This window comes from Aspergillus pseudodeflectus, assembly GCF_044049435.1.
Source record: "Aspergillus pseudodeflectus strain CBS 756.74 chromosome Unknown BJX68scaffold_15, whole genome shotgun sequence".
Classification (NCBI taxonomy): Eukaryota; Fungi; Ascomycota; class Eurotiomycetes; order Eurotiales; family Aspergillaceae; genus Aspergillus; species Aspergillus pseudodeflectus.
In genome coordinates, this window is record NW_027263791.1 from 130,058 (window position 1) to 153,436 (window position 23,379).

Consider the following 23,379-nt stretch of genomic DNA (forward strand, 5'->3'; position numbering starts at 1 on the left):
TAAATCATACAACTTCCCTGGCAAGTGAGCATCATGTACCTAGCACGAGTAACTAGCGTGGCCATTAGAGCTCTACCACCGGCTCCCTGAGCGATGGTGCATCATGTGCGTTCCGCGCCACCGCACGAGGTATACACCTGAAGCCTGACACCGTGGCTCCAGCGCGTTATTCCCGTACTTCTCTTAGTTCGGCCGGTGAGCACCTGTTTGGGGAATGACCGGCTTGCGCGCGCGGATTGTCGCGGCTGCTTCGGCGTTGTGTATTATCCCACTCGGGTGAAGCTGGTGAATATCTATACAGTCATATCACCAGGTACTTGACGGACTGCTATGAAGAAGTAAGTCTGAGCCAGCTCTTACCTCCATGGTAATATATGGTCAGTTTAAGATGGTAAGATTCTCGGCGACGCAGTAGTTAGCAGTGCGTCGATCCGGATCGCAGCATCTTCAGCGCGGTGTATATCTTCGCATTCACACCTTGGGTCATAGAACGAGGGTAATGAGGGTTCTGGTAAGATTTCTTCTGATTGCTTGTGCGAGTCTCATGGTTCTCCATCGCCTCTACCAGATACCATAAGGTGTGTCAAGGGCACTGCGCCGCAACGACGGTTTCATGTTTTTCAGCAGTCTAGGGAAGGATCTCCGTTTGATCCCCAACAGTATGGTTTCTAGTGACAATCAGTGGTTAGAGTTCCAAGAGCTCTGCGTGAGAAATCCGGATTCCGAGTAATTTTTGAGGGGTTAACTCGCCGTTGATTCCGTTCTCAGGGCGAGGTCATTCCACCTGACCATTTCCATAGGTCCAGCCCTGAATCACCAAGAGTTTGATAGAGGCAAGTCCCTTGGAAAGGCTTAGCAATGCAACTCCCCATATCTGTTTCGGGGGCTGAGCAAAGGTTGTGCTCGTATTCCATCACTCACAAACCCAAATTTTGGGGCGCAGACACACCCGAGACAGAATGAACACGAGCAAGACCCCCAGAGAGAAATCGCCAACTGTCTCAAACTCATGGCAGAAAATGGATTTCCCGTATATCAGGCTCCCCGTCGCTCGATCGTTCGACGCTCGCTCATCCTTGTTTTGCGACGCCCCGCGATGCTGATGCCACCTCAAACGACCACGAACCCTTGCACATCGTGAATAAGCAAGCAAGCGCCATCGATCGCCCGCGAGGCTACCAGATCTCATTTATCAGACCGGTTCAGATTGCGGATATGGACCCGGCAATTGCGGCAGCTGCGGCAGAGGTTGTTCAAGCACCGCAACCCGCGCCATCAGCGGCAGCGCCAATACAACAGCAACCCCCCTCAACCTCAACCTCTGCCGCGGTCCCCGAATCAAAGGACCCATTGGCGACGCCTCCGCCAGCGCAGACGACAGCAGCGCCCACGACTGTGCGATCAACAGCGCTGGCATATACCCCCGCGACACTCACCATCCAACCAGGCACGCAACCTCCGGAGCTCCGATCCATCTATCCCTGGGACTTGAAGACCCCCATTCCGCTCAGCGACACACTCCCCGTCTTCTACGACGCCTCCACAGCGGAATACTTCCTCTTCACGAATCAGGGTGCTTGGCTACTCTACAAGACGCCCCGGGTGACGATTCCAAAGAAACAAGCGAGGAAGTTTCTCGATAATTTTCCGAGCCGCGATGACGTTGCTGCAGTTATTGGGGCAGAACTCAAGATTCCAAAGTGTGAGAGTGGGATGCTGACCGATCGGCTTATCTTATACCACGCTGTGCATGATTCGATCCTCGTCAGTCGCGTAAAGAAGGACACCTCGCTTTTCCGCTTCTGTGAAGATAAGGCGATTCGCACGGTTTCGGGTCGTGGGACAACATTTGGCAATGTTTATTTGCAATACATCAGACCGGAGTTTGAGAACATCGTTCCGCATACTTGCCAGGAATTGTATAACTGTATATTCCCTAGCTTGCCCTATAGTCTGAGTGAAGACTAACTAAACAGGCGGAAACAACGTCATCTACTGCGGAACATGCACAGCGTACCGCACAGCAACTGGGGTAGTCAATAATACAATCCAGTGCTCGGTTCCCCGGATGCTAGGCAGAGTGACAGTCCCCATCAACGTGGCCCGAAATCTTCTCACGCAATGTCTGGAACCGGGGACCACAAAGCTCGATTTTAGCCGCGCCTATCCCGTGCTCGGGCAGTGCTTCAACATGTTCACCATCTCGACGATTCCGGCGCCGCCGGCTAATATGGTCATAAACATGCTTCGCGATAGCTTGTTCGTAGAGATCCCATACCAGGGAAAGGGAGATGGTAGGTGCCAGAGGTTAAACTGGGCAAACTTTTTCAGCATCTCCGATCAGCCGCAGAATGACAATGGCCCTATTTCTGGTTCACAAGCCACGGGAAATGCGGCAGCCGGTGCAAAGGTTGTGGGTGCTGGGGTTGCCGTGGGATTGGGCATTGCATCGTTATTGCTAGGATAATATCATGTCCAACTGGACAACGCACCGGACTCCGTTCGGATAATATATGGTTCTTTTTCAAATCCTCATCCCTGTTTTGAAACAATTGGTAGTACAGCGGAGAGCACCGCTCTCTCACGTGGTCACGGGGCATTGAACACATAAGAATCATCTGGCAGCTTTCTAGAAGACCGTATCAACGTTCTAAGCTGTTCTCGAAGTTCTGGAATACTTCGCTGACCATCTCACTTGGAGATGATGCCAAACGTCGAGTGTTTTGAAATAACCCTTCAAACGAGAGATGGACACGAGCAATCTTCGTTGTGATTGCGGCGGAGGGGTCCTGGATAACGAAGTAAAAGTACGGTTTCTGTTGAGTCCCGGGTCAAAGAACCGACTAATTGTGTTACTCTATGGTGTATCCCTGATGTTCAAGTCATTCTGGCAAGGCAAGGCTGCCGGAACAAACTTCTCATTTCCCCGCTTTGAATCCTGCCGGGGTACTTCTTGCTTTCCTGTTAGTAATGGTGTACTGTATGCAGGCTTTTTGCTGATTGCTCAGCCTTCAGCAAGCGTTTTGGACCGCTCACTCATGAACAGGAAAACAGCAAACAAAGAGAGCGTCGTCGTGTCACAAATGGTGGCAATCAACCCTGTGTAAGGCTCGGATAGGGCCCATGAAGTCTCTGCGGCAAGCCAGAAAGAGTAGCTCTTGTCGCTACAATCATTGCTTTCTTCTCGCCGAGAAGACCTGCATATGTTCGTCACGCGGATCCAATTAACAACGTTGGGATTCAACCGATCTTTGAAGGAAGGACTCGCCATGTTATCTCCGTCGAAGAATATATGCAGCCCGAGCATTGCTAAACTTCCAGGCTGCTCTCACGTAGCACGCCGATCAATCGGAAGCACAGAACCCTTCTCAAGCAAGGTTCAGAAGAAATGCGGAGCCAGGGTAGCCTATGGCGCATCAAGATCGACCTCGTCGAGATAAAGAAGCCCCATCGTCAACTGACAGGAGTGCCCTAGCCTTGCACAGCCTCGCGCTCTTTCTGTCATAATGGCTAGTGGTCCGTGGTGCGCAAAAAATCACACGACCAATTTGAGGCGACCTGTCTGGCATCAGCATCGAAACTTTCGCGATGTGGAGAGAGTCGTGGGTCGAACGGCAATAAATAATAATGGAGGTTGGGATGTCAGACCTGAGAGCAAAGCGGGATCAGTAAGAGGCGAAAAGCAATGCGAGTGGAACCTCGAATTCGAAGGCGCTAGGAAGGATGCAGGTTGCAAACTTGAAAAGCGACCGAACATATCCTTGGTCTCATGCGATAAGACGAGGCTGTGCCACATTATTGTTTGCCCTCAGCAACTCGAATTTCGGAGATGACCACTTGCTCCAGGTAAGAAATCGCCACGACGGGACTGGAGCCTAGGAACCACTTTCTGCCGCAGGTGTAAGCTGAGGGATTACTCCTAGTTAGTGGCTACTACCGGTAAGGGCCCTTGGCGCCACAATGGCAGTGAGACTGAGCGGGTTTCTGTCTCTCGAGAGTCGAGACGGAACCCAGAGGAGAACGAACGAGGCATGAGGCTCGAAACAAGGACCGTGACTGGATGGAAGAGAAACAGAGAAAGTATATGGTCCACTATTAAACGAGGGAGATGGATCATGGCATCATAATTTACCCTTTATGGGTGAACATGAGATTGAGACTTTCGTGGGCACGAGAAAGTGGAAAATACCTGCCGCGGGGGGCGAGCCAGTCTCGAAGGCCCAGCCGCGAACAACCTTCCTTAGAGCCTCATTCTCGACGTAAGTTGCAACTCGCCCCTGGATGGGTTCCTGGGTTCCGGTTCCTTTAGCCTTGCGTGAGCAACAGATCATCTTTCTTTTCCACCCCACTTCACTCTAGTTTATTATTGTCAACTCCAACCAGTTTTTTTTTCTCATTCCACTTGGACTCTTTTCCCAATTAAGTATGCGGCTCAATCGATAATCCCAAGTACTAAAAGCATGCCTCCAAGTCAATGCATGAGTTTTAAGCTGCATGTTTTTAGGCCTTCAGGCTGTTATTTGCGTCCCCACCCTTCCTACCCAGAGTGACAGCACAGCCTTTGCGACGCGATCACTCTTATTCACTATCCCCAAAGCCCCCACTCCAACCTGGCTTGGGGTATAATTCTCTTTCTGGGTGTTACTCCCAATTAGAGTGTCTAGTCCTATCTCCAGAGTTCCGATGTCGAAGAATACCACGACACTGCATTGGTTGCTCTCTCCTCTGGTTCGCTGGCCTCCTGTGCGCTGTTCTGGTCATCGTAGAAAATGACCAAGAACTTGGACTCTATTCCATACGACGTCTTTTACCAAGTCGCTTCTACACTCGATTGCCATGATTACATCCATCTTAGTCGCGTCAATCGGTCGATCTACGCGTTGACGAAAAGCGATTCGATTGCTCGAAACACCGTCAAGGTTGACTCCAATAATTCGCTTCTCGTGGAACAAAGACTAACGCTTCCTCATTTAGAGCGATCTACTGCATACTAAAGAAGGAAGGGAAGCCGATCGGGCCAAGAAAGGTTACCGCAAGGCCATCGGGCACTTGTACGACATCAAAGAGTCTTTTGCAACCGCTCAACCCTATTCGGCTTCGGTCCTTGGCTATGGAAGCTCGTTCCTCTACACTGGAGGATCGCTGTGTTACATATTCAACGATGAGATCCGGGCCCTAGATGTGCGAGGCGCTAGTCGCGTCGAGCAAGTCTTAAATCTCCCCAAGGTGCTGCGTCGAGCAATCCCTGACTGCAATCCAGAAAATGGAATGACACGCGTCTCACTGATGAACTATAGCGACTGGGTTATTGCTTTCCTCGTCGAGCTGGACGACAGGCGCGAAGCTTGGCTTTTGGCCGTGGATCTTCAGCGTCGGTCAACGTATGGAAAAAGCGGCCGGCTGCGGCTCAGAGCACAGCTTGAGTCAACCCAGCGGCTCTTTGTGCGGCATAGCAGGTCGTATCTCTACTATGGGACTCATTCTGCCGTTGGAACCCATGGGCACACGCAATGGGAGGTCAATTGCGCAGATCTCAACACCATGAAGATCAATAGCGAAAGCATGGTCGTGCTTGACAAGTTTGCAGGCATGGAAATAGGACAGACAGTCTGCTTTGAAGTATACCAAGATCACCTCTACGCTATTTCAACTCTGGTTGACTTTCAGGAAGAAGAAATTGACTGGACGTCATACTACGTTTGGATATGTTTAGATCCCAGACTTCAGCTACCCAAGGAAGGTGTCAAGACACATCGTACCTGGCGTCGACAGCATAGAGAGGGGCCCATCAATGATACGTGGTCCGATCTCTCACTCAGAGAGGACGAGACAAGCGGGCAACTGATGATTCTGGAGTGCCGCAGGGAATGGCGTGACGGAGGCAGTGAGAATTGCCGGACATATTACATTCAGCCTCTCCCAGCGCCAGCAGACGTTGACAAACAACAGCCAACTTCCGACTACTATACTGCTGCCCCACCAGACGAACCTCTAGCGAAAATGCTAGACGAAAACAGCAAGCCCAACTATGAACGACCAAGGAAGCGACTTCGCAGACACTATCATGCCGAGTATGACGGGGGTATTGAACCCAAGCCCAGGCGTGACTTCATCCTGGCAAAGACAAAGTTCCGCACATATAATCTTTCAGCCTCCAGCTACCTTGACCTTGTGAACGACCCACTGCCGAGTAGACGCGGGGGCGACCTTGTACCTCGAGATCGTTTGCGGCTGCGCATGGTGTCGAGGAAGCGAAAATGTCCTATTGACGAGGAAGGAATAAGCGGTGATCGGGGTCTCCTGTTTAAACCTGAGCTCGAATCAGACGGGCGCTTAGTGGAAAACAGCGAAGAGCGCTTTACTTCCCGCGGTGTACACCTTTGGCCACCAGATGAGGCTCCTCAGGAGCTAAACGACTTACTATGTCCCTCCAAAAGGACTGGACAAGTTCGAGCCATAGCAGACGATCGGTCAATTGTGTATTCGGTAAACAAGGACAACTTGGAGCCTGGCAACCAAGCGATAATTTTCATCAATTTCGACCCAGCTCTGCGGTTACCAGGGCTTCCGCGAATGAACCTGGGCAGCCAACTTGGTGAGCCCGAGAAAGCTGAGGCAGCTCTCGGCATCGAACGGCCGCAGGTCGGAGACGTCGGCCAGGAGCGGGCAGCGATGCACACGACAGTTGCAGGGAAACGGACGAACCAAAATGTGCCATCTGTCAGAGAAGAGCGTGCCATGTACCTCGACATTGCTCATGGCTTCTGGTTTCGATGATTGGAGGCCAGCAACAATGGGAATTGATGTTCAGGATGTGGATTACCCAGGCACAGCCACATCTTCAGAAGGCAGCAATATTGTGGAGTACCTAGTGCGGATAGATTAAACTCATTCATAGTAACAGGAACACGAATCGTTACAATGAATCGCATGGAATAAACATCGGCGCAGAGACCCCCCCGCAGAAGATTCTTCACACCAAAAGCCGCATAGCACCATGGTGACTCCATAGACACGAGGCTCGTGAGTCTACAGGACGCGCCTGAAACACGCAAAGCCCAGACCGCGACTCAGCCTCGCATCCATGTCACATGGGTCCACCCATGAATTTTGAACGTCGTTCCCACAACAGGTAAGCGTGTGACATTCCAAGGTTCAACAGTTAAGTCTCCAGCACTGCATTACTAGGGGCCTCGCGATCTCAACGTTTGACGCACAGTCGGGCAGCCCTCGGGGTCCGTTATCAAGGGCCTTGACTTTGTTCATACACTGCATACTAGCATGCATCTACCACGCAAACGTGCAGTAGCAGGGCAAAGGGCAAAATGCAAGTCCAAATCCCTATCTCGACTCTCAAAAATTCCATCCCTCCTGCGGTCCTTCATGCGTTTCCAGCTGGCACCGAAGCGCCGTTGGTGTCAGCGTGGCAAGAAGCGCCACTTTTGTTGAGAAATTGTAAGGACGCACTGGCCGCCCTTGATTGTACGCCTGAATATCGACAAATGCCTCTTATTTTGGCAGTCTGATGGCTATCACGTCATCTTTGATCTCCTTGCTTGTTCATGGCTATGCTCCGCAGATCATTGCATGGTCAGCAGATCAGGATCTTGTGGAATGATGACTGCTTCTTCGGACTTTCACTTCTTAAGTTCTTCGGACTTAGCCAAGCTGAGCACAGTCTGGTGGGGCGATGTCTCTGGTGTGGTGTCAGACCACGGTCAGCCAGAACTTGCCCTCTCTCGTCAGCAGAGGAGTTGGTTGTCCTCCCTCAACTGTCATCCCCCGCTTTCACGAAGACCTTCTCTTTGAAGCAAGGCGGTCCAGCGGACGTCCCCCGCTCACTAAATACGAGCTATACGATGACGATGGAAGTTTACGGGTGCGGAGTGTGCGGAGCCAACCAACCTTGTCTTAGGTTGGACGACGAGAGGCGGGCAGGATGAAGCAAATCCCGCACTTGATGATGAAGAAACTTCAAGAAAGTGAGGCTGGCGTCGCTGCGACACGCGTTGATAGGCCTATTCACACAAATCTATGATCCTTCAATCCTCGTGCTGCTCCTCTGGAGAGGTTTCGACAAAGTTGTCGACGGAGTTTCTATATTCACCGCTACGTCTGAGGGTAGAGGATTGGTTGGGCCTTTTCGGCTTTTAGGCTTTCCTAGGAGTCGGTCAGGATAGGCGGGACATCCCGTCTTTTGGTCGCAGATCTTCTTCTTCACGCCTTATCCTTTCCCGGAAGTGCCATGACATTTGGTCGTGAGTGAAACTGTGAGGCGGCCCAGACAAGCAAAGTGGATGTGGATGACTTTAGTTGTCGAGCAAGTTCGGTTCCGAGGGTGCACTGCAAAAGTTACGCTGCATCGACGAAAGAATGCAGAAACATCCATCAAAAAAGAGGTCAATACACTACACTCTGAGTCAACCGCTTTCTGTGCCAGTGGTCTGGGTCGTCTTATCGCATCGGAAGAGGGTTCTGGTCCCACGAGAGCAGACTTAACCGGTCAGATGTGACGTCTCCAAAAGCGATGAGACTCTCTTGGACAGGTTCTGAAGGGGTCTAGAACTCGATATAGCATCAGACCATATATCTCCCATTTAAACACCAGCTTCAGCCTTGATCAGCGACAATGGCGAGATTCTGAAAGGACAAACAGTCTTCCAATACCTGCATTACACAGCATCCGGGGCGTCCAATTCCCAACAACTATCAAAAATCAATCAAGATGAGACTGGGAAGCAAACTTATCAGTAAGCCAGAGCCGTTACGCAATGCAGTGATACAGTAGTGAAACACTACTTCGTACTGGTACGGAGTACTCCGTCAAGTTCCTGCTCCAAACCGAGTAACTGCGCTCCCTTTGAAGTAGAACGTACGCTTTTTATCGATTGCCAAGGATTGTCCTCGAAGAGCTCACTGGGAAGGCGCCCACGACGTCTTCCTCCTATACATGGTACATCTACTTCGTTGCGCCTTCCTACATGAATTTCTAAATACGGAAGCTACAAGGCCGGTAGACCTGTCCCACCGTACCGCTCGAGGCCGACTGCCTGGATAGCACCTGCCAATCTGACCTCAGTTCTCTCGCAAGAAAGGCATGCTCGTTCCCAATCTTGAGAGCAGAGACGACCAGCATGAATGAAGGGTTGACTGAAGCCGCAGCTGTCGTATACAACTCGTGCAGGTCACTCTACCTTGTTTCTAGTCACCGTCACAGAGATAGATCGCCCCTTCCTTGATCGTACCTAGCTATCTGAATGCAAAAAAGAGGAAGGAACGAAGAGCGCCTCCATTGCACCTGCCTTATATGGTCGGATCCCTGGTCGTACCTTCCTAACTTGGACTCTCCCTCGAATAGGAAGCTACGTCAGGTGCACCTTCCCGATGCGAGATGACTATCAATATGCAAAAGAGGAAGGAACGACCAGCTGAAACCGCCAGCAGCGTCTATCGTGTTTGCCTGTTATCCGGCATAATTACAGCCAGCTACAAAAAGGACTGACAGTACACTCATTCAGAGCAAACAGGAGCTACGATCCTACTCAGCAGAGCACATGGCATCGCTCTTCCCTCTAGTTCTTCTTTTATTGATGGTGATGGAGAACTACTAATACTGACTGTGATCGCGCAGGTAATACTCAGTCGCGCCTCTATATTCAGCTCATAAGACGATTTCGCCTATCTAAGCGCCAACTTCGTGCTTTTCTCTTACGTCTCCAAGATCCATTCAGGATGAATACACTTTCCAATTCTGCCGTTGCGTGCCCTCAAGCAGTGAGCGAAGCTTCCTATTCACATGGAATTGCATGGCCTGGATGAAATGGCCAAAATTCGCCCTCATGAATGTCAACAGGGAACGGTCCTTCTCTCACTTGACGCGTTGATAAAAGGTTGGTGACAATAGCCTCTTCGAATTATTAATGATGCCTCTTCACCTGCGTCCAGGTCTCTGTATGAATGCACCATTGTCTCTATCTCTTGATTTATCCCTCATCCGCTACTATCAATTATAACGGTGGTAACATACTGGGACTATGTCTTGACTATGACTGAGGAAGTATGGTTTCGAGGCTAAAGGGTAAAGTTAGGGCTTAATGTTTAATGCCCAGATACCGCTTGCTAACTCTATACACACGGAACAGCACTGGCACCTGTACCTTCTATGCTGTGTAGCACCTTAGTTTTGGAAGTTCGACGGTACGAAGCTCAATATCTCTCCAACTTCTCGAACATCACAAATCGTGCTATTTCATGCTATATCTCGCAAAAATTCCGAACCTCCTCTTTGATCTCGCGCACCACCTATGAGCAACGTGGTACCAATGCCAAGAGCTATACTAGCCTTTCTTCTCCAAGTTCATCTCTCGAGAAGGAAAGCACTTCGAGGATACGAGGTTTAGCTTCTGCCAAGCCAGTCCCTCAAAAAAAGCATTGAAAATGCCCCAAGCTGCAAGCCTCACGCTTCCCCACGTCTACTCGCGTGCGAGATTGACTTCAAGGCAAAGTGTGGCTGTCGCTCATAGCGCTCGGCCTACTCCCTGTTGGTATCACTATCACCCAGTCCACTGCCCTTTGCGAGCACTGCTGATATATCAGCAGGTACCCTGGCGCAGAGGGACTATGGGCTACTCCTTCTGACAACGATCGATACCCAAGATGACATTAACGCCCTTGCGGAGAGATGCGAGATTATAAGCGGGAGGCTTGATATCGATAGAAATCTGACCGGGCCGTTTGTACTGCCCAACATCGTCAATATCAGCGACCCCGCCATGGTCAGCGGAACATGAGGCGAGTATGGTGATCCCCTCGGACTAACGTCGTTTGAGATGCCTGATCTTGAGGCGGTGGACTGGATTGATCTCGGATCGCTCGATGACTTGGAGACATGGTCCACGCCCAGATTAGCGATCGCCGACAGAATTGACCTGGTTATTCCTGCATATATTCCCAGCCTCGAGTTCCCGGCGCTTGAGAGAGTTGGCCGTATAAGCTTTGACGGAAACCTATCAACGTACTTACTTTTCTCGACTGTCCTGATATGCCCCTATGCTAACAAGCATTAATCACAGGGTGTCACTCGAAGCACTGCGGACAGTCAGCCGCACCTTCAGGATCTCAAACTCGTCAAACACCCTATGGCCGCCGGCAGCGGAGACCACGATGAGCATATCCCTCCCACTCCTCGAGTCCACGTCCATTGTCAGTTTCAAAGGGAAAATGTCCAGGTAACCTCCAGCAGCCTCAATGGAGACGAGTCCTGTATTAAGATAATCTGGCTTAGCCTTTCACTCCCCGAGCTCACCACCATTAAGACGTACAAGGATCATCTTGATTCAGTTTCAAACTTTGAACAAAATGGTCCTGGAATATCGATGGACTTTCCAAGCTCAGCACCGTCCACCGTGACATTTGGTTCCAAGGCAATATCTCATCGTTCGTCCTGTCCTCTCAACTTTAGCCCTTCCTGCGGATTCTTGCATACTAACATTGTTAAGCTCTCTCCCCAAATTACGAAACGTCACTGGATCCATCGAAATTGTTGCCGGCAACTCTCTATCCGTGGGCATGCCGCTTCTTGAGAACGCCAATTTGCATATAAGCGGCAATATCGAAAGGTACGCCCACACATCACCGACACTCACTAAATACGTTAGCACATCATTGACTAACATTTTCAAGGGTCGAAGTACCAAACTTGCGGAACTTTTCGAAGATCAGTGTTCTTTCCGACTTGTACTTCGACTGTGATGAGTTCACAGGCAAGCTCAATGAGACTAATTCAGATGGTCTACCTGGCGAGGTAGTCTGTTCGTCTGAGCAGACACGGGCAGATTCCACGGCAGATATACACGGCGACGATCGTGATGCGGCCGCGCTCCTTAGTAGCGGAGGTGTTGGGCCCATGTTTGCGTCTGCTGTTGCAGTTGTTGGTCTAGTGGGGGTCTTGTTCTAAGCTGCATGCCGTATGCCATTGTGTACAATGTGTCATTATATGCATATAGCTAGTTTCTTCGTAAATTCGGATTCTGGAGAGATATCAGCAGACACTCCATGTCCGCCAAGCGCTGGTTCCCAGGATTATGATTCGTTTTTATGCCAGTCAGTGACTCGATCTCCTTTATCGACAGTAGGTGCCTCGTCTTGGACAGCGCTGCTGTCATGGATTCAGCTCTCAATTCATGACCGAGCCCTCAGCAAGCTGCGAGCGTATAGTTCCTTGTTGTTATCAAGACAGGGCGCGGAACAGCCCCGGCACTCCCGCTGATAAGCAGCAAAGGCGGTGAACCGCAGCCCCGCGAAACAGAAAATCCCAGCAAAATCACGGTCCAAGACACTCAACATCTCCAAGGCCCTCAAACATGCCGGTAAGCGTGTCTCTCCCCTCTATTCTACTCAGAAAACCCATCTTACAAAGTGTCCCACCACTCAGCTCATAATCCTAACCGGCTACCCCTGCTCGGGGCTCACCCACCGCGCGCACCAACTCGCCGCGGGCCTCGAAGAAGCCCAATCCACCCTTTTCGAAACAGGCGCAATCCCTTCGACAAAACCGCGGTACAAAATCAACATCGTTTCCACGCACGATAATGTTAACTACCCGCGGACAGTGTACGATACGGCACGTACGGAGAAGGAGGCGCGTGGGTTGGCGTATACACGTGCGAAGCGGGCGCTCGGCCGCGACAGCTTTGTCATTCTCGATGGGATGAATTATATCAAGGGGTATCGGTATCAGCTTTGGTGTGAGGCGAAGGCGCTGGGTACGACGTGTTGTGTTGTATGTTTTCTGGTCACTCCCTGGTTTGGATTGGGATTGGGACACGGGCAGGCTAATGAATGCGGGTGTAGGTTCATGTTGGGACGCCGATTGACCAGTGTGTTGCGAATAACGAGGCGAGGATACGGAGAAAGGAATCGCAGTCGCAATCGGACTCGCAGACAAACGAGAACAAGGACCCTTCTCCCTCCAACGAACCCACGACCGAACAATCGACCGAACAATCCCCGAACCCACCCACCACCGATGAAACCGAAAGCGACCCCTATCCTCCCGACCTCCTCAACAACCTCATCTTCCGCTACGAAGAACCCTCCATGCACAGCCGCTGGGACAAGCCCCTCTTCACAGTCCCCTACTCCGACGCGGCCCCACCAATCGCCGACATCTGGACGGCCCTAACGGGCCTCCCGCACCCGTCCACCCTCACTCAAACCCCCGACGAAGAACCAAGCGCAGTCTCCCAACTCACCACAGCTCTCAATTCAACAACCCTCTCCTCCGCCGCAAGCACAGCAACGGGCGCAACAATGACGCAGGGTGGTACCCGCTCCGCCCTCTCACGTCCCCGCGTCGCGATAAAACCCCACCAGGCCACCGTCCTCCCAACCTCAACCGACTCCTCGGCACTATACAGCATGGAGAAGCGCACCAGCGCAATCATCCAAGCAATTCGCTCCTACACCCTCTCGAACCCCTCCGCAAAAGCCGCCCTCGCCTCCCAACCTCCCCCCGAACCCCATACCTCCAATGACGACGACGACACATTCACCCGCCAAGAACCCGGAATCCGCATCCAAGTCCCAGACTCCAGCATCCCCATCTTCGTCCCCGAACATATTGCCTCCGCGTCAGTAACAGACGACCTCGCTGCCGCAGGTGGGATCCTTGCGCTTCCACGGTTGCAGCGGCTCCGGCGGCAGTGGATTACCTTGAACCGGGTGTATATCGCGGGGCCGCATGCGGCTGTTAAGGGTGGTGCGTTGAAGGAGGCCGATGTGCCTGATGCCTTTGTGAGGTTCCTCAATGCGGATTTTGCGGATGAGGTTGAAGAGCGGTGACCAGACTCTTCTTCCGTGCTGTCCATCTTCCTTTTTGGGTGAGTGGGGATAGTTGGTAAGAGAGGACATTTATGATTGATGATCTATGTAGACGGCATCTGGAGAAAAGCTTTTGGGCATTTTATTATTGGCGTTTTTAGGCTTGAATCGGATTACAATATAAGGAGCCTAACTTCTGTCATGTGTTGATATTGATAAACCGAGATATAGCTAGCAAAAGTAAGCCAGGAGTAAGAGTGACTGGAGTGTACAAAGCCTTCTTCGCCCTGGCCCGCAGAGCGATACAGCCTCTGAGCTCAAAAGAATCGAAAGGATAGAGAAATAGAGAGAGGGGGGGCCCGAGATTCAAGATAAGAATATTCACACAAAAACTAAAAACACAAGTACTGATAATGATAACAAGCATAACCCGAAAAAAGTAGTCTATAGTTAAACCCCGAAAATGACAAGATCGAATCCCAGTTTCCGTCCTGTTGAGCCTCTGTTGCGTTTCTGTCGCTTCGCTGTTCTGTCGCTGCTGTGTCCAAAAAATCTTCAAATCAACCGCCTTTTTTTATTTTTATCTTATCTTCTTCCGCTCACAAGAACCGCAGGCTAGGCTGTGGGATGGATGAGGAAGAGGTAAAAGCAAGCCATGCACACGAGAAATCCAAGAATCCGCCCAAGATCAATACAGGACGATAAATACAAAAGTGATACAAGAATCGAGCGCACGCAATCAACATGGCACGGAGAGAAGAGAGCATCTTCACGAAAGAAAATGAAGGGAAGACAAATGAGAAGAAGAGGAAAAGGCAGCGCTTCCAACGCTGGGTCTTTTCAGTCTCCCGCCGATTTGGATCGTGCTGGGAGTGACATGGCCATCTTGGGCAGCGTGTCTAAGGAGACACTGATTCGGAACTGTTCGAAGCATGCTGCTTCGTACCCGAGTTGGGTTTATGTAAGTTCCTTGAAAGTGGACGTGGACGAGAGCAATCCCTGGCAGTCTGAAAGAGAAGATGGACCGTTAAGCATTCATTCCCGGGGTATCAGTACCTCATAGCCGTAGGCGGCTTCTATACAGGAACAAGCGGTCCTTGGCGTCCTCCTTAGGAAAGATGGTTTAAAAAAGAAACTCAGGCATCATCTTGCTTGGTTCATGCAGGGAGTCCATTGGCAATTTGGGCGACGGCCTGGCTGGCTTGAGCCTGGCGGTAGGTGATTCCAAGAGTCATCAATTCCTGAAGGCTGGCATTGACCTTGTCGTGCATGGCAGAGTCCTGGGGTGTGATGCTGCTGAGCTGCTCGAGGAGGCGAGCGTGGCAGCTGTAGTAGTTGCGCTCAGCAGCTTGCAGGTTCTGACCGTGGTGGGCAGCAGTCTGCTGAATAGCCTTCAGTGTGTTGGTCTGAGACTGAGTGGACCGGGTGCGCTTCATGGTCTGGGCGCCGCTGACGCCGGCAACTCGGCGCTTGCGTCCGGTAGTTTCCTTCTTCTTGGTCGCCGCAGTGGTGGGAGAAGCATCTGGCGAGCTTGGGCGCTCGGAAGAGGCGTAGTCATGCACTCTCCTCATGTGGTCAAACAGGTTCCAGCGGCGGGGGAAGCCGTATCCAGGAATGGAGCGGTCGCATCCTTCGAAAAGGCAAAGGTGGGGGTTGTCTCCGTGGCCGTGGAGTCCATGGGCTTCGCGCTCATGACGGAAGAGGCAAGCGTTGGAAGAGAATTGGAGCTGAGCATCCATGCAGCCGGGGGCCCTGCAGCGGTACGGCTTGAGATGGGAGTCCAGGTATTTACTGTTGGATTGTTAGTTCTCAGATCCAAATGCGGATGGTTGCGTTCGACTCACTGGTAAGCACACTTCTGGGTGGTGGGAGGGTGGTTGCAAGGCTTGTCTCCATTGGCAAATGGGCAGTAGTATTTTCCATCATTGTGGGTCGGCAAAGAATAATAAGGGTGGTCGCGTGGGTTTCGCGACTCACTACCATCCTTGGATCTTGGTCTGATGGGCTCCTTGACTGGAAGGGGCGGGAAGAACTCGGAATCCTGCTTCACCGATTGCTGGGATGGGGACAATTGAATTGGTGGCCTAGATGCACTTTTAGCTGGGCGGATGGTTCTGTGGGAAGGTTAGAATTCAATCAATCTCGCGCCATTATGCGGTTACGCGAACTGACCTGTTGGGATCCTGCTCGTTGAGAGGTGGCGTGAGTGGGAAGATGGGGTCTCCTAGGTTGATTCCTTGAACGGGAGTGGCTGTGATATCCTTCAACATGGCATCCTCATGGGACATGAATGCTGGGTAACCAGAGTGGGAGCAGGCCGAAGAAACAGAAACATCATTGCTTGCTTCTGTCAATGGTGGAGAGACAGGCATGTGCTGGAAAACGTTGCCAGTGAAGTGGTCCATGGTTGATCCTTGGTTGAATCGGCTGTCAGAGACCATGTTCCACGCATCGCCGTGAGCGAGCTGACTGTCACCTACGGGAGAACCGTGGTCTGGGGTGCAAGATGGGTGAGTGCCATTGTGGCCGTTGACATCATTCTCAAAGGCAGAGAAATCAAAAAGGGAAGTGTAGTGGTTGTTGAAGTCCTGGGCCTTTGAGAAATCCAAATCGTGCTGGTCAACGTCGGGAAGACCGTGGAACTCGGAACCAGCCGAGTACATGATGTCGCTAGCGCCCATAGCGCTGTGGAGAAGGGCATGTTGAGATAATGAAAAGGAGAGCATCTGAACGGCCGGGGAGTCTGGTCTTGTTGATGCGATGGAATGGCTATCAGTGGAATCCATATCATTCAGAGTCCATGGCTTCAAGTCGGAAGTGTCACGACTTTGGGCAGTACTTGAACACAAGGAGAAGTTATCCTGGCTCGAAAGTTCATCATCCTGGGTTGTTCTTGAGGCCAAAAGAGATCCTGGGATATGCCTTGATTGGGAGTGGTGGTCCATGTGAAGCATTGTTTGTGAGAGAGACATGTTCTCTGGGTCGGTCTTGATGTTGGAAACCATCTTGAGTTTGTGTGCCAGTGATGTGCACATGAGATCACTAAAGCAATTCAAGTCAGTATGGCTACATTGCAAGTTACGAGAGCGACAGCGAGACAAAAGTAGAAAATCATGCGTCCGAGGTCCAGGCGAGAAAAATTGTCTAAACGACCGTTAGTTTAGCTTCAACCACGAGGGACAAGAGGCCACAAACCGTTCGGGTATTGGTCGAGTGTCGAGCTGTCCATGGGGTGTATCACTGGTCCATATGGGTCATTGTCGTCCGGTCTCCAGGTGGAAACAAACGTTGTCGGTGAAGCCATCTAGATCAACAGAACTAGCAGTTGACGAAATGTATAGGGCGATGTTTCCTGGGATTCTGTCGAGGATTGTTCCTGGTTAACAAGATTATTCCTGGGTGATTGAAGTTATTCCGAACGGCTGGGACTGTTTCCATGCAGCTGAAAATCCACGGGTCAAAATCATTGTGCCTGGGTCAAATGGAAAGTGCAACAGCATTAGATGCACGGTCGAGGATTCCTTCTGTCGGTCACGAGGTAAAACACTTGGGCAGGTTGGCCACATTAGGCAAGCTCATGAGAGCATTTTGAAGTCCATGGAGATGTTCTGAGGTCACTGTCTGGGTTCAGGATCCTTGAGGGTTCCACTCCGGTTGGAGACATTTCAGGTCTTATGCATCAGGTATTCATTGGTTCATCCAGGGTAACGTTCCAAGCCTCCACTCCAGGTTTGGAGTGGTAGGTGACAATTGAAGTGTGAAATACGGCTCCTGAGAAAAGGTCCAAGGTATGTCGAAGCAAGTGTGCCACATTAAACAACACTTGTAGTGTCCAGTCTCACAGCGGCTGCTGTGGATCAAAGTGATTTGAAAATCCAGGGCATCATCATTATTCTAGGTCACCGCGATGCGGCACCATGAGTCCAGCTAAGGAAGAACAGAAGTTCAGAAATCCAGAGAATTTGGCGAGTGTTGTCGAGTGTCCATAGTTGAATCCACGGCAAGGCGCGCATGAGGAAAGAAATCAAAAAGCAAGAGCGATAAGAAAAATCAGAGGGAGCTACCTGTTATCTGTCGATGAACGCTCAGACGAAAAGCCTGGGAGTATGTAGAAACGAAAAGAAACAAGCACAAATCCGATCCAGGGAATGGATTGGGTTCCAATGGAGAGTCCGAGGTGAGGATATGAGCCAGGGGCTTTCAATTCTTATCCAGTGTCCACGGAGAGAGACTGCTGAGAGAAGAAAACAAGACAAAGTGGTCCTTGAGGAGCAGTGAGAGATTTGACTGTGACAAATCTGGGAGGCAGAGAGGGATTCTTGTGGAGATGGAGAGTGAGGTGGTCAAGGTGTGTGATGTGTGAAGTGTGATGGAAGCAGAGGGGTATCAAGTCCTTGGGAGGCGAGGAGTCGAAGGTAATCCTGGTTGAGTATGGTGCGATGAGATAAAGAGGAAAAGTCAAGAAGAGCAGACAAGAAACGGGGGGTCGCAACCTTATAGAGGCGAGCAGATGACGGGCAAGGCAGGTGGGGAGGGGCACACAAAGTGCGAAATTGCGCAGAGGTTGCCTCGCCCTGAGCATCTCACGCTGTGATTTGACATGGGTAAATCCTCTGGTCTTGACGTGGCCTTGGGAGTTGGAATGAGTGGCTCTCAGGGAACGGCACGTCCCGATCATGTTTCCTTGGAATTGTAGCGGTGAAGCGGCCCTTGTCCTCGATTGGTGAGGACCTCCGACGAGATGATGCAAATACACCCTCAATCAAGCGTAGTTTGAAACTATGGAACGCGGCCGGATCTACCCTGAACCAGTAAACGCTCTTGTCTGGTTCCTCTCTGCTGCCCCGCTCGCCCTGTGATAGCCGCCCACTATTGACTCCTTCATCCTTTGGCTGAGACGACGACCACGTCAACTCGGGGAACAGGGGGGTTGACCCTCTGCCTGCAGCCAGCATCACATCCGACAAGATGTCACAGTCTGCGAGACGCAAACCCCGCGCTGAAAACATCATGCACCCTTCCAACACGTACAGGTGAGAGCAAAAAAGTACTTTGCAGACTGGCGCTTGAGCTCTGGTGGTGCATCGAGTTTTATCCCTCGTCCAAGAATCCCAGTGGTGCTTACGGCTGGTGAGCCCACTACGAGAAGAAGCACGGACGGGTTGGGCAGCAATGCGTCCGACCAGCGTTCTTTGGGGAATTTTCGGGAAATTCGACTTCAGGGGAACCAAGAACTTATTTCTTCATTTTCTACCTTGGGAGACTATCTGAAGAGACCTGGTATTGCGTTCATTCGTCAGCAAAAAGACCTTAACGTAGCCAAGTATGAGAACAAGCGAATGAGAGAAGATATCAGAAAAAATGGTGATGGTACTGTTGTCGTTCAACGATCGAAGATCTCAGGTGAACTATGCTTTATGGGTATGGTGCTCATCATGAAATAAAAATGGGCCAGCCACGAATAAAGGAGGCCGGAGCCTGGGATCATTGCTTACCTTGAAAAATAAAAATCAGATGCATCGAGAAAAGGAGACACGGTTTGCTCGGAAAACGGTCGGCGCTCATCAATCCGACATCCAGCCTCGTTCAACTCGAACAATCATGGCGATACCAGAGGAACAAAGCCAATCAGTCGTCGCTGGGCTCTCGCCTCCGATGACATGAGATTCTATGTGCTGGCATTGGCTCCTCAGCACTAGTGCTGAGTTGAGTGCTCAGCCATCGAGTGAGAAAGAGAAACTGTGTTTTTGGTGTTGAAAACGAAGATTTTGTGGACGAAAAGACTGGAAGCGAGTCACGTGCTAGAGTCACATGATGTCATTGACTGGCTTGTGGAGTCTGAGTGGCCGAGTTCTTGCAGCCGTTGAAGCCTCATCCAAAGTGGAAACAAGTTCAGATCAACAGCTCAGTTGCATCGCCTTGCTGATGCTCGCCCTGCTCGGGCCGGGTGGGCTTGGGTAACGCAAGCCTCGCAATGTCTGCTTCCTAGACTCGTCTAGACCAAAACCCCGGAGGTGAAGTCAAGGCTCCGTCCGACGAGAATCTGTGTGCGTCTCCATGGTCAAACTTCATCTGGCACAGCCCCGACTGTCTCATCGCATGATTGTCTGCGCGGACTCCAGGGTCTTGGAAGCTGACAGGTTGTCCAAATATCGTCATGGGAGCCACGTCTCTGCTCAGCCGCGAGAAGTTTGTGCTACTAGGGTCTTCGCGGATAGATGCCATGGGGGAACGAGCGTTGAGTCTATTGCTTTCTGTGCGGTGCATGCTGCGGCCAGGATCCGGGAGCCAGCTGAACTTGGGGTAGTCTGGCTTTCTTGAGGGAGGTTCCATCGCATCGTTTAGTCGAGCGAAAGCATCCGCTGGTCTGGATGGGGAGTACAAGAAAGGAGCTTCTAATCTCTCTCCATATCCCTGCGCTCTGGATGGCTCTGCTACCGCTGGAGGACGCATCAATCTCCTTTCTCTTTCAGCATCGACTTGGTCGTCGATTGTGAAGCGTCTTCTCACGGGTGATGTTGGCAGTGGAATGATCGAGCTGCTTTCTTGGGACCGTAACTGCTCTATTGGTTCCTCAGAGGCCCATTTCATCGAGCCTGATGTATCTTCAAGGTGTGGAATGATGCCTCGAGTATCAAAGGCTTCGGGCATTCCGGGCACATCCGGTACATAGCCTAGCTGAGGCGCGTCCGAAAGCCTCGACAGACTGAAACTTCTCCCTGTGCTGTTCATACTCGCGAACGAATCTTGGGCGCTTGCCCGGTTGTTTGACCCGATCGATCCCTCATAGTCTAGGAGCATTGACTGTGAAGAAACCATATTGGAAGAAAACCCCTCATCGATGGAAGGCAACCTTCCACTACACCCTGCACCCCGCTGACCGAAACATGCAATATTGGGAGCGTTGCCTTCATCGACAGAAGGAACTCTACCAATTGCAAATGGATTTTCCTGGTCAAAGCGACGGTCATGCTGCGAAGATACCGTGTTGAGAGAGTCAACATGAATGGATGGAATCCGGCCATTTGCCACTGCGTCCCGCTGCCCAAACTGACGGCCGTCTTGCGGAAATATCACGTTAGGAGAAGCGTCATCCTCGACGGAAGAAGCTCTTCTAGGCAGGTGTTCATTCAGCTGCCCAAAATGCTGCGAGTATACCACGTCGAAATCTTTGTCACGAACGGACGGTATGCCATCATCCACAACTGTATCCCGCTGCCCAAACCGGTGGCTGTTCTGCGGAGGTATCACGTCGGGAGGAGCGCCTTCGTCAATAGAAGAAGCCCTATCAGGCAAGCCTTCATCCAGCTGCGCAACGTTTTGTCCATGCCCCGAAGGCACCATGTCAGGAGATGTGCCTTCCTCAACATGTAAGTTTCGACCATTTAGCCCTTGATCGCGCTGACCGAACCGATTCGCATACTGCGAGGATAACATATTTGGAGAAGAAGCCCTTCCATTCCCCTGCCCAATTCGCCGCCCATCCATCCTTATCTCCAAGTTCTCACCCAAACCCCCTCCCATACGAATCTCCGTGCTTCGGGGACTCGGCCGTGCCATTCCCATCGCCACCGTAGACGTATTCAACCTTTCATGATCCTTCACCGTAAGTCTCCTCCGTTTCCCAAAGCGCTCGAGTTCCTCCTGCGGCGTAAACGAGACTTGAACCGGCCGCGCTACGCCGATGACGCCCCAGTCTGTTGTCTCGAGTAACTGCCGTTTTATCAGCCCGAGGCGGGTTGTGGGTTCATGTGTACGCGTGTTAGGGGTATTCGTTGCCGGAGGAGGTGGTTGTTGAGACGGTGGGTTTCGAGTCTAGATCAGCTCCGAGTCAGAGTACCGCAGCTTGCCTTGTCTTGTTTGCTGATAGATTAACACACCATCTGGCTACCCGCATTGCTCGATTCTCCTACTCCTTCTCTACCTCCTCTCTTCTCACTATCCTGCGCCTTCGCAAGGCCGTTGAACAGCGTAATCTGGTGGGGACCTTTGCTTCCCGCTGTAGGTCTCTTAAACACCTGCTTGCGGGCTTTGTCATTTGGCCCTGAATGGCGGCGGAGGCGGCCTCCTGTCCAGTTCATATTGATGGAAGATGTCTTGAAGAGTGTGTTAATCAATCGTGAAGAGGTGATGCGCCATTTGTGGTCGTCGAAAGACTGGCTGTAGGCATGTCCATCGAGGGAAATGGCCTTGTCATGTGATGGATGTTGAGAAGAGAGAGTGGAATCTTGCCTACGACTACCTTATTGGAGTATGCCTAGTCAATGCAGTGATAAGCTGCTAGCTTCCTACTCAGGTACGTAAGTTGCTGTTGAATGAGTTTCATGTACTCGAGTGGTAGTAGATCTATAGTACCAGGAAGGTGAAGAGAGAAATGGGTATAATCTGAACAACGGAAGCAGGCTATTTGCACTTAATAACCTTGCTGAACGAGAATCTGAGGCTTCTGGGTAGGAGGAAATTCAACCTCCACAGGCCCAAAGTACTCCGTAAACACTTTCTCCAGATCCTCATCAAACAACTCCATATGATTCCCCGGCAGTGTCTCAAACTTCAACTTGCCTTGCTCATCCAACTCCTTCAACCCCAACCAATCCTCCTTGTATATATCCCTCTCGCGGAGCGGCGTAATCTCCCCAGTAGTCGTGTCTACCTCAGCAAACCACGCAGTCTCCTTCGGATGCACAATCTTATCGTCCTCGAACATAAACATCGCGAACCGATTGAGCTTGCTCAGATTCGCCTTGTACGACGTATTCTTCAACACGCGCTCGTTGTTGATATCGGCGAGGAAGTTGCTATTCTCCAAATACTCATCCAGCTCCGCGGGGTCTCGGAAGTACTGTGCAGGCACAAGCCGGCTCTGCACGAGGCTCGACCACCTCCCGAGCCTCAGCAAAGCTTCCGCGCCGCGGCAGACAAAGTCACTCCACTTGCACTCCTGGAACTCGGCGATGCCGTTGTGCTGGCTGCCGAAGGTGACGAGGTTGCGCACAGGCGGATTATTGCACCGTTCCACGTACCCGCGCAGGAATTGGCCGCCCTGAGAGAAACCGAGGGCGTTGATTGCGGGTGCGGTGGAGAGAATGGGCTCTGCGGCGAGCTGTGCGCAGACGGCGGCGATTTGCTCCGTGACGTTGCCTAGGAATGTGGCCTGTCGGTCATCCGAGCTGGAGTCGCCGAGATGGATTAGGTGTACGTAGGTGCCTGGGTTGACAGACTCGGCGAACGTGGCGAGCTGTTTCATGCCATCGCGGAGGTAGTCGTCGCCGAGGCCGTGCCAGATGACGAGCGGGAGAGGGGTGAGTTCGGTTTCGGTGGTGTGGGTTGGGAGGGAGGTGGCAAGAAGAGGGAGGGTGAGGAGCGAAAGTCTGGTTAAATGGCGCATTGATGCGAGAGTATTCCTGGATAATTTGAAGTTCGAATGAGGAGGTTGGTTGTGAAGGAGGGTAAGCAGGAGAGTTGGAGATGGTGAGATTGCGGAGAAGTACGTCACGTTCTGGACATGTGATCGTCGACTCCTCACGCAGTTTGATCTGTCAATGAAGGTGAAGTTAT

General features: G+C 51.5%; 8 protein-coding genes across 8 annotated transcripts; 3 read left to right on the top strand and 5 right to left on the bottom strand.

Annotated features, from left to right (window-relative positions):
- Positions 1-1,113: 1,113 nt before the first annotated feature.
- Positions 1,114-2,607, top strand: BJX68DRAFT_54318 (uncharacterized protein). The gene is made up of 2 exons (XM_071049371.1): positions 1,114-1,927; positions 1,977-2,607. Exons 1-2 carry the CDS (start codon positions 1,216-1,218, stop codon positions 2,465-2,467), a joined length of 1,203 nt encoding a protein of 400 aa, XP_070900422.1. The 5' UTR covers positions 1,114-1,215; the 3' UTR covers positions 2,468-2,607.
- A 130-nt stretch (positions 2,608-2,737) lies between these two features.
- BJX68DRAFT_54364 (uncharacterized protein) lies at positions 2,738-3,408 on the bottom strand. The gene is made up of 2 exons (XM_071049372.1): positions 3,037-3,408; positions 2,738-2,952 (listed from the first exon to the last, which is right to left on the bottom strand). Exons 1-2 carry the CDS (start codon positions 3,305-3,307, stop codon positions 2,858-2,860), a joined length of 366 nt encoding a protein of 121 aa, XP_070900423.1. The 5' UTR covers positions 3,308-3,408; the 3' UTR covers positions 2,738-2,857.
- A 1,225-nt stretch (positions 3,409-4,633) lies between these two features.
- On the top strand, positions 4,634-7,198 carry fbx15 (F-box domain protein). Its single transcript, XM_071049376.1, has 3 exons — positions 4,634-4,919; positions 4,975-7,132; positions 7,189-7,198. The coding sequence occupies exons 1-2, from the start codon at positions 4,770-4,772 to the stop codon at positions 6,775-6,777; spliced, it is 1,953 nt and encodes a 650-aa protein (XP_070900424.1). The 5' UTR covers positions 4,634-4,769; the 3' UTR covers positions 6,778-7,132; positions 7,189-7,198.
- Positions 7,199-10,437: 3,239 nt separating this feature from the next.
- On the top strand, positions 10,438-13,842 carry BJX68DRAFT_265492 (putative RNA polymerase II Elongator complex associated protein Kti12; the record flags this gene model as incomplete). The annotated part of the gene is made up of 8 exons (XM_071045264.1): positions 10,438-10,540; positions 10,600-10,775; positions 10,830-10,979; positions 11,073-11,440; positions 11,499-11,618; positions 11,683-11,929; positions 12,281-12,781; positions 12,853-13,842. 8 exons carry the CDS (start codon positions 10,438-10,440, stop codon positions 13,840-13,842), a joined length of 2,655 nt encoding a protein of 884 aa, XP_070900425.1.
- An 89-nt stretch (positions 13,843-13,931) lies between these two features.
- Positions 13,932-14,362, bottom strand: BJX68DRAFT_54459 (uncharacterized protein). Its single transcript, XM_071049375.1, has one exon. It carries the CDS (start codon positions 14,246-14,248, stop codon positions 14,021-14,023), a length of 228 nt encoding a protein of 75 aa, XP_070900426.1. The 5' UTR covers positions 14,249-14,362; the 3' UTR covers positions 13,932-14,020.
- Positions 14,363-14,978: 616 nt separating this feature from the next.
- On the bottom strand, positions 14,979-16,826 carry BJX68DRAFT_265493 (putative C2H2 finger domain protein; the record flags this gene model as incomplete). The annotated part of the gene is made up of 3 exons (XM_071045265.1): positions 14,979-15,612; positions 15,666-15,935; positions 15,994-16,826. The coding sequence occupies 3 exons, from the start codon at positions 16,824-16,826 to the stop codon at positions 14,979-14,981; spliced, it is 1,737 nt and encodes a 578-aa protein (XP_070900427.1).
- A 2,602-nt stretch (positions 16,827-19,428) lies between these two features.
- On the bottom strand, positions 19,429-22,068 carry BJX68DRAFT_54997 (uncharacterized protein). Its single transcript, XM_071049378.1, has 3 exons — positions 21,702-22,068; positions 21,243-21,636; positions 19,429-21,191 (listed from the first exon to the last, which is right to left on the bottom strand). The coding sequence occupies exons 1-3, from the start codon at positions 21,900-21,902 to the stop codon at positions 19,807-19,809; spliced, it is 1,980 nt and encodes a 659-aa protein (XP_070900428.1). The 5' UTR covers positions 21,903-22,068; the 3' UTR covers positions 19,429-19,806.
- Positions 21,811-23,377, bottom strand: BJX68DRAFT_54411 (palmitoyl-protein thioesterase family protein). Its single transcript, XM_071049374.1, has one exon. The coding sequence runs from the start codon at positions 23,207-23,209 to the stop codon at positions 22,235-22,237; it is 975 nt and encodes a 324-aa protein (XP_070900429.1). The 5' UTR covers positions 23,210-23,377; the 3' UTR covers positions 21,811-22,234.
- Between the last annotated feature and the right edge of the window lie 2 nt (positions 23,378-23,379).